Source organism: Hypanus sabinus, assembly GCF_030144855.1.
Source record: "Hypanus sabinus isolate sHypSab1 chromosome 1 unlocalized genomic scaffold, sHypSab1.hap1 SUPER_1_unloc_14, whole genome shotgun sequence".
Classification (NCBI taxonomy): domain Eukaryota; kingdom Metazoa; phylum Chordata; class Chondrichthyes; order Myliobatiformes; family Dasyatidae; genus Hypanus; species Hypanus sabinus.
Window position 1 is genome coordinate 374887 of NW_026778908.1, and position 17641 is coordinate 392527.

The 17641-nt window shown below is 51.4% G+C and overlaps 2 protein-coding genes across 2 annotated transcripts in view; both read left to right on the plus strand.

Annotated features, from left to right (window-relative positions):
• LOC132385387 (high affinity cGMP-specific 3',5'-cyclic phosphodiesterase 9A-like) overlaps positions 1-15804 on the plus strand; it is a 266175-nt gene extending 250371 nt beyond the window's left edge. Inside the window, exons 13-14 of the mRNA XM_059957429.1 lie at positions 12429-12572; positions 13465-15804. Of these exons, the coding sequence (XP_059813412.1) occupies positions 12429-12572; positions 13465-13599 (279 nt within the window). The 3' untranslated portion in view covers positions 13600-15804. The remainder of the gene's footprint in view (positions 1-12428; positions 12573-13464) is intronic.
• Positions 7334-10944, plus strand: LOC132385388 (high affinity cGMP-specific 3',5'-cyclic phosphodiesterase 9A-like). The gene is made up of 5 exons (XM_059957431.1): positions 7334-7996; positions 8718-8822; positions 9143-9225; positions 9986-10142; positions 10539-10944. The coding sequence occupies exons 1-5, from the start codon at positions 7820-7822 to the stop codon at positions 10542-10544; spliced, it is 528 nt and encodes a 175-aa protein (XP_059813414.1). The 5' UTR covers positions 7334-7819; the 3' UTR covers positions 10545-10944.
• Positions 15805-17641: the final 1837 nt, after the last annotated feature.

Sequence of the window (17641 nt, forward strand, 5' to 3'; positions counted from 1 at the left end):
ACGAGGGGTCGCTGGTGACCATTGATCCTGAGATGCCAGCCAATCCCAAGAGGTAGGATTCGACGGTCAAGGGGATCGGGATGTTTGGGAATATCCTTGAAATGAGGAGATGACTGAGATGTCGAGATTTAATCCCAGAGGCCTGGGTTCGATCCGGCCCCTCACGCAACATTCCCTCCCTCCTCACTATCAGTAATGGAGTTTGTCAGTGGACTGTGGCTGGAGATTCATTGTGGGGAGAGTGTCTGTGGGCTGTGGGAGGGCATTCAGTGGGTGAGGGGGGAGTTGGTGATGGGGAGTGGGGAGTGTCTGTGGGAGGAGATTCAGTCGGTGGGGGCAGTGTTCAGCAAAGTGACAGATATTAATTATGAAATATTTGTTTTATAGTTCTCCATATAAGGTTGTTGTTACGTCATCAGGGCACTCAGGTAAACAGTTTTTAGATGTTAAGTTCTTCCTTGGATCAGGCCCTCACTGGCCCAGACCAGCGTTTTGCCCATCACTCTATCCCCGTCGCTTCTCGGGCCGTAGTTCCGGTTCAGACATGTGCACCCATGGACAAGACAGCTCACGCACACCTCTACTTCCTCCTGAGCTTTGAGAAATTCAACATGCCACTGTTGACCTTGACGATTTTTATCAATGCGTCAAGGAAAGCTTCCTGTCCCGGTGCATCAGGGCTCGATACGGCAACTGCTCTGCCCGTGACCGCAAGGAGCTACAGAGAGTTGGACACAGGTGCGCACATCGCAGACACCAACTTCCCTTCCAAGGACTCTGTGTACACTTCCCTCTGCCTTGGTAAAGCAGCCAGAATAATCCATGACCCATCCATCCCCAGACATTCTGTCTCCTCCCCTCTCCCATCGGGCAGAGGATACAAAAGCCTGAAAGCATGTACCACCGGGCTCAAAGACAACTTCTACCTCACTGTCATAAGATTATTGAACAGTACCCTAGTGCAATAAGATGGACACTTGGCCTCACAATCTACCTTGTACCTTGCCATCTGCCTGACTGCGCTTCCTGGGCAATTGTAACTGTTATTGTTTTACCCTTGCACTATGTCGATGCACTGATGTGAGGAAACGATCTGTGTGGACAGAATGTAACATCACTGTACCTCGGCACTTGTGACAATAACAAGCTGATTTATTGATTTCACTCACAGACAGAGAGGTCCTCCTACAGAAATTCTGCACTGATGTCACCGTCCAGCTCTCCAGGTACTGGATTGAGAACAGCGAAAGCGGGAACGTGATTACCGGCGCTCTCTGTCCCCTTCATCGCTGACGGTCCCCGTTGCTGCTGGTGGCCAGGCCCACAAGACCACAAGACAGAGAATTCTGCTCCGCTATCCCATCATGGCTGATTTATTTTCCCTCTCAACTCCATGGACATCAGGAGACTGGAGAGACCAGATAGTCTGAGACTGTTTACCCTGGAGCAGTGGAAGCTGAGGGAGTGACCTAGCAGAGGTCTATAGGATTTGTGGGAAACATGTAGGGGAGACAGTTTTACCTTGTTAATGGATCCCCAAGCATAATAAAATGGACTCCTGACCTCACAATCTACCTCATTGTAGCCCTTGTCTTCCTGCACTGCACTTCCTCCACAACTGTAACACTTTATTCTGCATTTTGTTATTGTTTTTCATTTTTAATGTTTTTTTCATGTATGGGTATCAAAAACAAGGGGGCAGAGGGTGGAGGGGTAAAGTCCATCTGAGGGGTAATTACTTTCACACAGGACATTAAAATTATCCCTACACAGAGAGGGGTTCATTATCTGGAACGGTCTGTCAGAGAACATCTTCTGTTCTGTGTATTCTCCCTGAACCTCCCCTCATCCCTCACCACATCTTCAGGCCGTGTAGGTCTTTGACTCAAAATGACATCTTTCACCGTGCATATCAATGTTTCGTTGTTACATGTGACAAATAAAGCCAATCTTTAATCTTAATCTTTTTGCACTCGCACCCCCCAAATTCTCAGAAAATTCCCTCTATACCCTCTCTCCTCACTGCCTCCTTCCCTCCCCCTCTGCAGGTCCCTGAGGGTGGACGAAATCGAGAGTGAGATTCGGAATAAGCTGGCTGTCTTGGAGAGATGGGTGGAGGGTGAGTGATGTTTGTCCACTCCTGCACCTCCGACCATGGTCTCCATCCCCCTCCTCAGTGACTGGGGGAGGGGGAACGTGGCATTTCCACAGAAATGTCATGCAGCTACCCCCTCCTTCCTCATCCTGCCCCTCCCTACTTATCCTCCTCCCCCTTGTTCTGCCTCACTACCTCGTTCATGTCCCTGTCCTTTGAGAGACGCTTGAGCTCTCTCAACCTTTCCTCATAAGACATGCTCTCTAATCCAGGCAACATCCTGATAAATCTCCTCTGCTTCCTCTCTGAAATTTCCACATTCTTCCTATAAAGAAGTGACCAGAACTGAACTCAGCTCTCCAAGTGGGGTCTAACCAGAGTCTCACAGAGCAGCAACATCACCCTGCAGCTCTTGAACCCAACTCAGTCCCCCACTGATGAAGGCCAACACACCACAAGCCTTCTTAAAAACCACTCCCATGTTCCTATTAAATCTCGCCCCTTTCACCCCAAACATCTGGTCCAATGGTTCTGAACCCTGGGGTCCATGGAGCCTCGGCTAAGTGTAGGGGTCCATAGCATAAAAAAGGTTGGGAACCGCAGCTGTAGTTCTTGGTTCTCTAACCCTGGCGAAGTGATTCATCGTAATTACACACCTCATGATTTTCTACACCTCTATAATTTCACCCTTCTGTCTCCTACGCACAAAGGACTTCCTAATCTGCCCAGCCTGTTCCTATCACTCAAGGCCTTGAGTCCCGGCAATATTCCCATAAACGTCTGCCTTCTTTCTAGCTTAACGGTAGTTTTTCTATAACGGGATGACCAAAACGGTACACAATATTCAAAGCGGAGCCTCAACAACGTTTGGTGCATCTGTAACATTACGTCCGACTCCAGTACTCAGTGCCCTAACTGATGAAGGCCGGTGTTTAGAAGGACGGTGGGTGAACTCACTGAACCTGCTCAGATCCTGAGGGGACAGGGAAGGGGAGATAATTTCCCCCGTGGGAATGTCTCTCGATTGAGGAGACAGAGTTATCAGAACTGGGGCGGGGGGAATCATTTAATACAGTGATGGGTAGGGGCCAGCACATGTCATCAGAAACAGGCATGACAGTGCCTCTGTTTTGTGGAATTTATTGCCACGCTTGGTGGTGAACACCAAGTCATTGGGTATATTTAAACCAGAGTTTGATATCTCAAAGTGGGTCTCAATATCTCTGAAAATCAATGTTCTTTAAACCTGTTATCCTTGCCTTTTATTGTTACAGTCACATACAAGCTTTGTACTCATGAAAATTGAAGTCCTCCCCCTTACCAAGTACACCTTTCCCAGAAAATAACCTGTCCCAATCTATACATGCCAGATCCTTTCTGATACCATCTCCAATTTAGAATCTCAAACCTACCCTTTTCCATAAAAATCTGGAAACCAATGGCAGTATGACCACTAGTTGCAAAGTGGTCCACTGCACAAACTTCTGTCACCTACCCTGTTGCATTCCCTAATCGGAGATCTATTATTGCACTCTCTTTTGTTGGGATTTAAGGCAACGTTCTTGACTAATTCTTTCCCATCCAGCCCTTTTCACAGTATGGGAGCCCCAGTCAGTAGATGGAGAATACAGGTGAGAGGCAATGCCGAGGCAAGGTAATGGGTCCGACACAGATTACAGAGGAGGAGCTGTTTGCTGCCTGAAGCAAATTGTGGTGGATAAATCCACAGAACCTTGTGTTTTTTGCAACAGACTGCGATCTGACTACAAATTTGCTCTTCTGAATCCCAGGGATTATTGAGTGGTCAGTGGTGGAGGCAGATACACTACTAGTGAAATTTAAAAGACAACTAGATAGGTATATGGAGGAATTTAAGGTGGAGTTATATGGGAGGCAGGGTTTAAGGGTCAGCACAACATTGTGGGCCGAAGGGCCTGTACTGTGCTGTACTATTCTAAATTCTATATAATCCCATTAAAGTGGTCATAACTTTCTTATTCCTCAGTTCTACCCATAAAGTCTCCGTGGACGAACATTCCAGTCTGTTCTGACAGATCACTGCCGTGGCATTTTCCCTGACCAGTAATGCCACCCCAGCCCTTTCACCACCCCCTCCCCCGGTCAGTCTGACTCGTCTAAAACAATGGATCCCCGAAATACTGAGCTGCCAGCCCTGCCTCTCCCCCCACAACCAAATCTCAAAGATGGCTAAAATGTCATAATTCCCCGTGCTGATCCGTGCCTTAAGCTCGGCCGCCTTTCCTACAACACTCCTTGCACTGAAACACGCGCAGCTCAGAGCACCAGTCCCACCAGGCTCAACCTTTTGATTCGTGACTTTGCAACATCTTTCTTCACAACATTTGCGATTAGTAATTTCGTGATTAGGAAGGGTGTTAAAGGTTACGGGGGGAAGGCGAGAGAACGGGGTTGAGAGGGATAGTAAATCAGCCGTGACCGAATGGCGGATCGGGTCAGCCCACACGCCGACGCTCCGGTTCGATCGCTCCCCGTGATCGTTGCCCTCCCCCGTGGGTGTCCTCAGCACAGGCTGATCCCAGGATCCCACGGACCCGGAAGACGAGGCGGTTAATCGGGAATGGCTTGGATTGTGTTGCAGTGGAGAGCGGGAGGAGAGCCGAGATCGCCAAGTGTCAGGGGGAGATCGAGAGGCTGCGGGAAGAGCTTGCCAAGAGGTAGGAGGTACACAAGAGGCCAGCCTCCGTCCGATCCATGTCCTCAGGGTGAATTCTTCCCTCTCTTTGGGACAGATCAGCATTTATCGGCTCCCTGTCGCCTCTCTCAAAGGTGGGGCTGAGTCGCCCCTTCGAACCTCCGCAGACCACGGTACTGTGGGGAGAGAGGGAGTCCCAGGGTTCAGACCCGGCGACGGTGAAGGAATGGCACACAGATTTCCGAGTGGGAGTAGAGTAGGGGGGAAACTGTCCCCACAAACATAAAGCTGCCCTCATCCTTCTGGGTAGTAAGAGGTGCGGACGTAGATACTGTCCGAGTCGCCCGGGCGACTAACAGCAGAGTGTTCTGTAGACGCTGCACACTGCAGCCGTGGTGGGTCAGTGGCCGAGGGTGAGGGGGAGGCCAGTACCCTCCTTGTCTATGTAAACTCTCCTACCCCTCCACCCCTCCCCATCTCTATACCCCTTCCAGCCCCCACACACCTCCCAGTCTTTGAAACCCCTCCAGCTCCTATACCCCTCTCTGTTTCTGTGAACTGCTCTTCCTGCCAGCCCACCCCTCACGGAGTGGGGATCGCAACACTGTGGAGGGGCTGTGAGGAGGGAGCGTGGGCTGTGGGAGGGGTGGTTAGGAGAGTGAAATGCGCTGCAGGAGGGGCACTGAGGGGGAAAGCTCACACTTTCTCCAGACGAGACGTTAATCCAAGGCCCGGTCTGTGCGTGTTAAAGTCCCACAGTCACAAATGGGGAGTCTGGGATGGGTGGGGGAGTGTTTCTCTCTGGGGTCCCAGAATGCTGTTTATGAGATCTTACTGAGCGGTGTTTCCGTCTGCATAGTCATAGGTATGTGCTTCTGTGAAGAGGCGCCAGGCCAGGGGAGGGGTGTGTGGTTTGGTGGGGCGGAGGTTTAAGACACGCATGTGGCTCTGACGTGGAGATGTTGCCCTCATACACTGACCTCCTGTTCCTCCTTGTGCCTCTCCCTGCCAGTACACCCTCTCTCCAGAGACCATCGAGGCACTGAAGAAGCCAACCTTCGACATCTGGCAGTGGGCTCCCAACGAGGTAGGCATCGGTAATTTCAGAGGCGGAGCTTCTGAGCACAGCAAGAGTCCATCACCGGGCCATGAGGTGCAGTTCCTCATCGAGTCCCACTCCATGGGGGATTGCCTGTTTGAACACAATGTTATTGTCCTTGGCCAACTCTGCTTGGAATTTTTATTGGCTTGTTATTGTCACGTGCACTGTGATACAGTGAAAAGCTTGCGTTGCATACGGTTCATACAGATCAGATCAGTACACAGTGCATTGAGCCGGATCGAGGCAAAACTATAACAACGTAGAATAAAGTGTAGAAGCTACCAAACGAGTGCAGTGCAGGAATACGATAAAGTGCAAGATCATAACGAGGGAGATTGTGAGCTCAAAAGTCCATCTTATCACATAAATCTCCATTCTAGAGTCTGAAAATCATAAGATAGAAATTGTCCTTGAGCTTGGTGGTGTATGCTTTCAGGGTTTTGTACCTTCTGTCCGATGAAAGGGGAAATGTCCAGGATGGGTGTGGTCTTTCATTCTGCTGTCACCTCTCCCTGTCCCAATCTATGAAATGTACACAGCCTGTCACCTCTCTTCCCCAGTCTCTCAAATGTACACAACCTGTCACCTCTCTTCCCCAGTCTCTCAAATGTACACAACCTGTCACCTCTCTTCCCCAGTCTCTCAAATGTACACAACCTGTCACCTCTCTTCCCCAGTCTCTCAAATGTACACAACCTGTCACCTCTCCCTGCCCCAGTCTCTCAAATGTACACAACCTGACACCTCTCTTCCCCAGTCTCTCAAATGTACACAACCTGTCACCTCTCTTCTCCAGTCTTGCAAATGTACACAACCTGTCACCTCTCTTCCCCAGTCTCTCAAATGTACACAACCTGTCACCTCTCTTCCCCAGTCCCTCAAATGTACACAACCTGTCACCTCTCTTCCCCAGTCCCTCAAATGTACACAACCTGTCACCTCTCTTCCCCAGTCTCTCAAATGTACACAACCTGTCACCTCTCTTCCCCAGTCTCTCAAATGTACACAACCTGTCACCTCTCTTCCCCAGTCTCTCAAATGTACACAACCTGTCGCCTCTCTTCCCGTCTCTCAAATGCACACAATCTGTCACCTCTCTTCCCCAGTCTCTCAAATGTACACAACCAGTCACCCCTCTCTGCCCCAGTCTCTCAATTGTACACAACCTGTTACCCCTCCCTGCCCCAGTCTCTCAAATGTACACAACCTGTCACCTCTCTTCCCCAGTCTCTCAAATGTACACAACCTGTCACCTCTCTTCCCCAGTCTCTCAAATGTACACGACCTGTCACCTCTCCCTGCCCCAGTCTCTCAAATGTACACAACCTGTCACCTCTCTTCCCCAGTCTCTCAGCACAACCCATGACATCTCTCCCCCCCCTCAGTCCGTCAAATGCACACAACCTGCCATCTCCCTTTTTCCCCAGTCTCTCAAATGCACAAAATCTCTCTCCCCAGTCACTCAATCCTGTCTTTCTCTCACCCATCTCCCCAATCACTCGTTTTCATCAGTTTCTCTCTACCTCCTTCTCTTTCTCTTTTTTAATTCTGTTGTGCTCTCTATCTCCCTACCCCTCCCCAATTCCCTCACTCACTGCAGCTCTCTCTCCCTTCCCTCCCACCCTCTCTCCATCTATTGCTTCAGTCACTTGCTCACTTTCTCCCAAATATTCATCACTCTCTCTTCATTTCCTGTCTCTCTCTTTCTTGTCAATTCAGTTTCTTAAACCTCTTTCCATTCTCTCATTCCCTGCATCTCATTCTCTACAATTTCTCAACTTTGCTACATCCTCTCTTTCTGTCTGTCTCTCTCTCTCACTCTCTCACTGCCTCTCGTTTGCATCCTCAGATCTGCTCTCACACCATTCCTCCCCACCCCCTTTCAAGCAGAGAGTCCCAGACCACAACAGCTTCCCCCAGGAAATGTCAGCTCCAGCCCCGGTGGGTTATGTTGGGGAGGAGGAGGACTGGGGAGAAGAGGGAAGATTGGAGGTGGGATGGGGGTCTGGATCTGGATGTGTTTCTGCTCTCCCCACAGATGCTGAGTTGTATCGAGTACATGTTCCACAGTCTGGGCCTGGTCAACCAGTTTAACATCAATGCCATCACTCTGAAGCGATGGCTGGTAGGTATCCTCTCCTCATCCACCCCTCCCAGGAACCATTCAGCCATAATCCCCATCCCAAACCCTTCCTGTCTACCTGGCTAATGCCCCTCCCTGTCTGCTACACCTCCCTCATCTCACTCCTCATCTTTCTCCTGATTCATCTCTCTCCCTCTCTCCTTTTCCCATCCATCTCTCTGTGAAAGAGTTAGGGGAGTGGGGCAGGGTTCTCGATTATTATATATCTATTCTCTGATCTCTCAATTTTTCCATCTCATGCCTCTCCCTCTATTTTTCTCTTTCTTCTTCCCCACCTCTTCATCTGCATCCTTCCCCTTACCCTTCCAGACGTAATGAGATGGGATGGCGATGCGTGCCGGAGGGGGTCACAGAGATGGGAAGGGGTGCAGAGGCCAGCGGGGCTGACAGAGATGGAGGGACTAATGGGGTTGAAGGGGGTTACAGGGATGGGAGATGGGGAGGGGTTAATTGGTTCTGTTCGATGAGGTTGAACCCAGTGACGGAACAGAGGGATCCTCCCCTGATCCCACCACAAACCGCTCCCATCCCGATCCCACTGGGGGCTCGTTGATGTTGGACAGAGGGAGGGTAGTTAGGGGCTGAGGAGGGGAGGATACACAGCCCTGATGGAGGGACCGGACAAGAATGAGGCCGGAGAACCAGCAGGAATCTGATGGACAGAAGGATCTGTAACTGTCTGCACCCTCTCTCTGTGCCACAGCTGAGCGTCCAGGAGAACTACAGGGAGAATCCGTTCCACAACTTCCGCCACTCCTTCTGCGTCACCCAGATGATGCATGGCATGATCCAACTGTGTGAGCTGCAGGTGGGTGTATGGGAGCACGTTCTGACCATCCTGTCTGTACTAGCCCTCTGTAACGATCACTTCGGTCAAGTTCACTCCTGCGGAGTAGCACTCCCTCCCCACCACACCCTCCTCATTGCCCCTTCCTCCTCACCACCCCTCCACCACACTCCCTCCTCACTGTCCCTCCCACAGCACTCCCTCCTCACACTCCCCCCTGATTTGGAGCTGTTGGAGAGATGTTGGGGGCAGAGAGCTCCAGTTGGGTGACGTGTTCTGGTGGGAAAGGGGGAGGTGTCAGCCCAGACGTACACTGACCCCGTCCTCCCTCGTCATCTCAGGCCCGGCTGAAACCCATCGAGATCTTGATCCTGATGACCTCCGCTGTCTGCCACGACCTGGATCACCCCGGGCTCAACAACACGTGAGTCTGAGTGCCCGGCCCCAGGGGTCACTCCGAGCTGGTATTCCCACTCCAACGCCGGCCTTGATCCCGACTCCCCCGTCTCCCAACAACAGCTCCAGTGAGCACACCAAATGCTCCTCAAACATCAACCTTTTCATTCTCAGAATCATTCTCATAAACCTCCTCTGGAACCTCTCCAGTGGCGGCTTATCCTTCCGTAGCTAAAGGGCCCAAAACTGCTCACAGCGCTCCAAGTGCGGTCTGGCCGATGTTTTATAAAACCTCAGCATTCCCTCATTGCTTTTATAGTCTAGTTCGCTGAAAATGAATGCTAATATTCCGATTGCCTTCCTTACTTCCGACTCAACCTGCAAGTTGACCTTCACAGAACCCTCACAAGGATTCCCAAGTCCCTTTGCACCTCCAGTTGCTGAATTCGCTCCCAATTTCGAAATTCGTCTGTGCCCTTATTTCTTCTACCAGAATATACGGCTGTGCACAATGCTACACTCTTCCATCTGGTATTTCTTTGCCCATTCTCCTAATCTGTCTAAGTCCTTCTGCAGTCACCCTGCTTCCTCAACAGTACGTGCTCCTCCACCTATCTTCGTCCGGTCTGCAAACGTGGCCACAAAGCCAACAATCCCATCATCCCGATAATTGACACTTAACGTGATGCCGAGCTCGCTGCGGAGGAGAGATGCCGCTGATGACTGTCCCCACTCTCAGTCTAAGGGTTGGACTCTTGCCCCCCCCACCCCACACCACCCCCAAATAGATACCAGGTCAATGCTCAGACCGATCTCGCACGTCGCTACGGAAACCGCTCCCCCCTGGAACAGCACCACTGCACCGTGGCCTTCCAGATACTCTCAGAGCCCAACTGTGACATCTTCGCTGGCACAGAGTCGGGAGTCTCGGAGGAGATCCGGAAGGTGAGACAGTCTGCAGGGGTTGGCGGGGTAGGGGAGGAGAGGTGGTGACATCGACAAAGGGAAATGCGGGAGGGGGCCGCAGGAGTGGGAACAAGCTCACTTCGAAGATTACGGGGTGGGAAGCTCTCGGGAGGGGGATGGGAGGGGGTAAGGACGATCCAGATTTCCACAGACATCGCAGGATATTTCAGGGAGTGGCTGATCCTCCAAAGATACTGAAATAGTCCAAACCCTGAAAACCAACAGGCCGTAGACAAGGAAGAACCAGACAAGGCTTGCTACAAAAATTGGTCTGACAAGGTAGCAATGGCACAGGAGATGGGACATTATGTTGCAGCTGTAGAAGTCATTGGGGAGACCACACTTGGAGGTTTGAGTGCATTTCTGGTCGTCCAGCTATAGGAAGGATATCATGAAGCTGGAGAAGATGGAGGAAAGTTCTGCTCGTCCCAACATCTTCCCAACAACACGGTGACCAACACTGTACCCAACACTCTAAAGGTGGCCTCACCAAACTCAGAATCAGGGTTATTGTCACTGAAATGTCATGAAATTTACTTTCTGTACACACAACACAGAAAATGACTATAAATAACAAATAAAGACTGCAAATGAGGTCGTGTTTATAGACTGATGGCAGAGGGGATGAAGATGTTTCTGAATTGAAAAGTATGGGACTTCAGGTCCCTGTACTTGCTCTCTGATAGCAGAAATGGGAAGATGGCATGTCCTGGCTGGCGAGGGTCCTCAATGATGGATGTGTCTTCTTGAGGCATTGCATTATGAATGTGTCCCTGATGGTGGGGAGGGTTGTGTCTGTGATGGTGGGGAGGGTTGTGTCCGTGACGATGGTGGTGGGGGGTTGTGTCAGTGATGGTGGGGGAGGGTTGTTTCCATTACGGTGGGGAGGGTTGTGTCAGTGACGTTGGAGGAGGGGGGTTGTGTCCGTGACGGTGGGGGGTGGTTGTGTCCATGATGGATTCGGCTGTGTCTACGACCCTCTGCAGCCTCTTGTGATCCATGTGTTGGAGCCTCCACACCGGGTGGCAATGCAGGGAGCGCTGTGGGAGGAGCGGTCAGGAGGGAGCGCTGTGGGAGGAGCGGTCAGGAGGTAGCGCTGTGGGATGGGAATGAGGGAGCGCTGTGGGATGGGAATGAGGGAGCGCTGTGGGAGGAGCGGTCAGGAGGGAGCGCTGTGGGAGGAGCGGTCAGGAGGGAGCGCTGTGGGAGGAGCGGTCAGGAGGGAGCGCTGTGGGAGGAGCATGAGGGAGCGCTGTGGGAGGAGCATGAGGGAGCGCTGTGAGAGGAGCATGAGGGAGCGCTGTGGGAGGAGCATGAGGGAGCGCTGTGGGAGGAGCATGAGGGAGCGCTGTGGGAGGAGCATGAGGGAGCGCTGTGGGAGGAGCATGAGGGAGCGCTGTGGGAGGAGCATGAGGGAGCGCTGTGGGAGGAGCATGAGGGAGCGCTGTGGGAGGAGCATGAGGGAGCGCTGTGGGAGGAGCATGAGGGAGCGCTGTGGGAGGAGCATGAGGGAGCGCTGTGGGAGGAGCGGTCAGGAGGGAGCGCTGTGGGAGGAGCGGTCAGGAGGGAGCGCTGTGGGAGGAGCGGTCAGGAGGGAGCGCTGTGGGAGGAGCGGTCAGGAGGGAGCGCTGTGGGAGGAGCGGTCAGGAGGGAGCGCTGTGGGAGGAGCGGTCAGGAGGGAGCGCTGTGGGAGGAGCGGTCAGGAGGGAGCGCTGTGGGAGGAGCGGTCAGGAGGGAGCGCTGTGGGAGGAGCGGTCAGGAGGGAGCGCTGTGGGAGGAGCGGTCAGGAGGGAGCGCTGTGGGAGGAGCGGTCAGGAGGGAGCGCTGTGGGAGGAGCGGTCAGGAGGGAGCGCTGTGGGAGGAGCGGTCAGGAGGGAGCGCTGTGGGAGGAGCGGTCAGGAGGGAGCGCTGTGGGAGGAGCGGTCAGGAGGGAGCGCTGTGGGAGGAGCGGTCAGGAGGGAGCGCTGTGGGAGGAGCGGTCAGGAGGGAGCGCTGTGGGAGGAGCGGTCAGGAGGGAGCGCTGTGGGAGGAGCGGTCAGGAGGGAGCGCTGTGGGAGGTGAGGAGGGAGCGCTGTGGGAGGTGAGGAGGGAGCGCTGTGGGAGGTGAGGAGGACTGCTGTGGGAGGTGAGGAGGGAGCGCTGTGGGAGGAGTGGTGAGGAGGACTGCTGTGGGAGGTGAGGAGGGAGCGCTGTGGGAGGAGTGGTGAGGAGGGAAGGGATGCCTCGCTGTCAGGGGAGGTTCGGTCTCTATCACGGCTGGTGCAGTTGGACCTGTTCCAGGGAGACCGGGAGAAGTCGGAGGGTTTACCAGTGTCGCCCTTCATGGACCGGGACCGGGTGTGGAAATCTCACACACAGAGTGCATTCATCACTTCCACCCTCATGCCCATGTTCGGGTCCTTGACCAAGGTAACGGGGGTGAGAGTGGGGGGGTGGAGAATTCACTAGGGGAGGGAACAAGTAATTGTGCTCATACTGAGTGGGGAGGGGGAAGGGAGCAGGTCTTCACCCTCTCTGCATCCCATCCCCTGCCGCTCCTACCCTTCCCTCTTGAGGCTCACTCTCTTGACAATGTACTCAGTGGAAGGGACGGTTCTGCCATGGTGGAGTGGAGCTGGCTGAGGTTACAGCCCTCTGCTGCCTCTTGTGATCCACCATAACAGGTAGTGATGCAGCCAGTCAGAATGTTCTCCACCATACATCTATTAAAAAAACTGTTGAGTCTTTGGTGAGATACCAAATCTCTTCAAAATACAAACAGTGGTATTGTCTTCAAGATAAGAATATAGACCCCTCTGCCCCAACACCCCTCTGTGTCTCTGTGACACCCCTCTAGTCCCTACACCCCTCCCCATCTCCATGATCCCCTCTGGCCACTACGTCCCTCCCCGTTTCCATGATCTGACACGCCCCCTACACCCCTCCCTATCTCCATGAACTCCCTCTCGCCCCTACACCCCTCCCTATCTCCATGATCCCCCTCTGGCCCCTACACCCCTCCCTGTCTCCATGATCCCACCTGGCCCCTACACCCCTCCCTATCTCCATGAACTCCCTCTTGCTCCTACACCCCTCCCTATCTCCATGAACTTCCTCTAGCCCCTACACCCCTCCTATCTCCATGAACTCCCTCTTGCCCCTACACCCCTCCCCCTCTCCGAAACCCCGAGCTCGAATTCCTGGGAGTATTATCAGGAGATACATTGTGATTGTGATAGGATGACCGGGAATGCCAACAGAGGGGAACGTGAGTCCGAATCTGCTCCCAGGATGTGACGGGACGTTGTCTCCTCTCTTCCAGCTCTTCCCCCAGCTGGAGGAGGTGATGCTGCAACCCCGCAGGCTGGCGAGGGATCGTTACCAGCAGCTCGGAGTGGGGGAGATGGCGAGACTGGAGGTGCCCTCGGAGCCCACCGTGGCATCAGTCTCCATCTGACGGGACAGTGGCATTTTCCTCTCTTGGGGGTGGGGGTGGGTTGGAGGTTTGGGTAAGGGGGATGGGATAGAGATGGGCAGAGCACACTCTCTCTCTCTCACAAACACTCTCACTCCCACTCACACTCACACCCCCAGTCACTCACACTCCCAGGGCACAGCGTTGTACAGACTAACTCTTTCCAGATCCTTTTGAACATCAACACTAACCAATCTCCCACAGTTTAACAAATACTTTGCTCTCTGTTCTGTGCTTTAGTGGATGTCTCCAAACATCTCCACATTATAATCTCTCATCTGTGTTCTCACCCACTCTCAGCACGCCCTCTCCTCTCGAAGCTCTGAATATCCTCCCTCCCCCAGTGGCACAAGGCTTTACAGTACCAGCGACCTGGGTTCAATTCCCAGAGCTGTCTCTGAGGAGTTTGCATGTTCTCCCCATGAACGTGTGGGTTTCCTCCCACAGGCCAAAGCCCTAGCAGGTAGGTGAATTGCTAGTTGTAAGTTTTCCTGTGATCAGTCGAGGGTTAAATCGGGGGTGCTGGGTGGTGTGGCTTTAAGGGGCAGAAGGGCCTATTCCACTCTGTGCCTCAATAAGTCAATAAAAACTCCCCATCTCAGCCAGTCTAATCAGGTCAGTGACCTGTCAGCAGTCCTTATCATGAATTACCATAAAAACTTGCCCCAGATACTGAAAATATTGTGTGAACACACATAAACCAGTATAATAAATATCAGTGACAAGCGTATTGTTAATCAGCCTCAGATACGGGACATGTTGCAAACCAGTCCCTCTGAAAACTGCAAACACTGAACCAGCCCCTCTGAATACCGTAAATATTGTGAACCAAAGTCCGAAGTTGCAGGTGAATTTATTAATGTGCTGTATGTTACCACAGAGCACCTTGAGATCCATTTCTTTGCAGACATTTATGGAAAAAGAGAAATACCATAGAGTTTAGGAAATGCTGTGTGTGGAGACTGCAAACAACCAAAGTGCAAAAGAAGACACACTGTACAATTAAAAAAATAATCCTGACTAAAGGAGTTGTAAAGAGTCATTGAAAGTGAGTCTGTAGCTCACAGAATCAGCTCAGTGTGGAGGAGAGTGAAGTTGTCCACGCTGATTCAGGAGTTGATGGTTGCAGGGGATTAACTGTCCCTGAACTTGGTGTTGTGGGATCTAACCAGTCTCACTGTCAAAATATTATGGACCTTCTGCACCAGCTACTGTGAAGATTGTGAACACAACACAATAAATATTGAGCACATGCGATATGAAATGTAAATATTGGAAGAGAAATGCCCTGGACCGTAAATATTGTGAGCAAGCTGCGGTGATAAAGGGTTTATGCAACTCAATGCATAAAAGCATGGTCAAGAGGTTCAGATGTCACCCAGAACAAATCTCAAAATGGGAAAGAAATGTGATCTAAGTGATTTTGACAGATTGTTGGTGCCAGAAGGGGTGGTTTGAGTATCTCAGAAGCTGCTCATCTCCTCAGATTTACATGCACAACAGTCTCTGGAGTTTACAGAGAATGGAGTGAAAAGCAAAACAGAAAAATATCATCCAGCAAGTGGCATTTCTGTGGGTGAAATGAGAGAGGTCACAGGAGAATGGCCAGGCTGCTTCAAGCTGACGTGAAGGTGACAGTCACTCAGATAAACGTGTGTTGTAACAGTGTGTGCAGAAGAGCATCCCTGAACACACAGCACCAGCAGACCACGAAAGGACACCCAGTCACCACTTTATTATGCAAAGGAGGAACGGAATAAAGTGGTCTCTGAGTATTTATACCAGAATTATGGTACTGGTGTCATACTAAATATCATAATGGTGAGCCAGCTTACCGAATACCATAAATATTGCGACCTCACTGCATGAAGTACCATAAAGACTGGGAAGTAACCTCACAAAATACTGTAAATGCTCTAAACAAACAGTAATACACCACGAATATTGCAACGAGCCACACCGTGTCCTCTCACACTGAATTCTGCAAATATTGTGGACACAGAGCACTGTTGGTTGTAAATATCATAATTGAAGAGCAGGAAATAGCGGAAACACTGATGATGTCACACCAAACGCTATAAATATAATGAACCGGGTACCATAAACATTGTGAAAATAGTGCCGTTCACAAGTTAGAGTGGCTACCGTAAATATCAGGGACACGGGGCAACAAAAGCCGTAAATATTGACCGGGTCAATCGCAGTGCTACTGTCACGTGAGCGCCAATACCGTAAACATTATAAACAGCCCGCGCTAAAGATGATCACTATTGGGACAGTGAAATTGTACCGTGGTTAGACCGGAAAGAGTACAGGGAAGATTATCGAGACATTGCCGGGACTGGAACGGCTGAGTTACAGGGGGAGGTTGGACAGGCTGGGTTTTCATTCCTTGGAACGGAGGAATTTATAGAAGTGATGATAGGCATCGATAAGGCGGGCGGTAACTGGGTAGGACGATTGAAAGCTAAAGGGCACGGGTTTAGAGTAAGAGAGGAAACATTTAAAGGGGATCCGAGGGACAAATTCTTCACACAGATGACGGTGAGTAACTGGAACGAGCTGCCAGAGGAAGTGGTTGAGGCAGGAACATTAGTATCATTTTCGAAGCGCTTGGATCGATATGTAGAGGTGCAGGGGTTGAGGAATATGCGCCGAATGGAGGAAACCGTGATTAGCTGGTGGCACTGTGGTCGGCATGTATTGGTGGGACCGAAGGTCCTGTAGCCGGGCTGTATCGCTGCGACTCCTCGCTGACCCTGTTCAATCCTATCTCTCTTTTAACACCGCTATACAACCCCACCTTTCGTTTCAGATTCCTGCTTTTTAACCCCCACTGATGTCTGGCTGGTGGCTCAGTAGTTCACTGTTGTTCAGCAAAGGAACAGTCCCTTCGGCCCATCATGTTAGTGCCGACCATGACACCAATCGACCAATTCCCGTGCATGGTGCGTATCGCTGCACTCCCTGTCTGTTCACACGTCTCCCTGAAGGTTTCTTCACTGTTGCGATCATATCTGCCCCGTCACAACCCCTGGCAGCTTTTTCCAGACACCAACCCTTCGTGTGAAAAAAAGGCTTGCCTGAGCATCTCCTTCAAAGTAAGAAATAAAGCAGATGAGCTTGAGGCTCAGGTGGAAATTGGCAAGTATGATGGCTGCAAGAGGACCAGGGCTGGGAAATGAATATTCAAGGGTATACGTCCTATCGAAAGGACTGACAGGTGGGCAGACGGGGTGAGGCGGCTCTGCTGCTGAGGAATGAAATTCAGTCCCTTGCGAGGGGTGATATAGAAACAGGAGATGTAGAATCAGTTTGGATTGAGCTGAGAAATTGTAAGGGCAAAATGACCCTATTGGGAGTTATCAACAGGCCTCCAAATAGTAGCCTGGACATAGGGTGCAAGTTGAATCAAGAGCTAAAATTAGCATGTCGCAAAGGTAATGCTACGGTTGTAATGGGGGATTTCAACATTCAGGTAGACTGGGAAAATCAGATTGGTACTGGACCCCAAGAAAGGGAGCTTGTGGAGGAAAAAATTAGTTAAGACCAAAGTTGGGCCCTTGAAGGCAGAACGGGTGAATTTATTATGGGGAACAAGGAAATGGCAGACAAGTTGAACAGGTACTTTGGATCTGTCTTCACTAGGGAAGACACAGACAATCTCCCAGATGTAATAGTGGCCAGAGGACCGAGGGTAATGGAGGAACTGAAGGAAATTCACATTAGGCAGAAAATGGTGTTGTGTAGACAGAATGGGACTGAAGGCTGATAAATCCCCAGGGCCGGATGGTCTGCATCCCAGGGTACTTAAGGAGGTGGCTCTAGAAATCGTGGATACACTGGTAATCATTTTCCAATGTACTATAGATTCAGGATCAGTTCCTGAGGATTAGAGGATAGCTAATCTTATCCCATTTTTTAAGAAAGGAGGGGGAGAGAAAACAGGGAATTATGGATCAGTTAGCCTGACATCAGTGGTGGGGAAGATGCTGGAGTCAATTATAAAAGATGAAATAGCGGC

Excerpts from the sequence above, each read along its gene's own strand:
- LOC132385388 (XM_059957431.1), top strand. The coding sequence starts at position 7,820 with ATGTTGGGGAGGAGGAGGACTGGGGAGAAGAGGGAAGATTGGAGGTGG. Across the intron at positions 7,997-8,717 it reads TCACTCTGAAGCGATGGCTG|CTGAGCGTCCAGGAGAACTA; the intron begins GTAGGTATCCTC and ends TCTGTGCCACAG. Across the intron at positions 8,823-9,142 it reads TCCAACTGTGTGAGCTGCAG|GCCCGGCTGAAACCCATCGA; the intron begins GTGGGTGTATGG and ends TCGTCATCTCAG.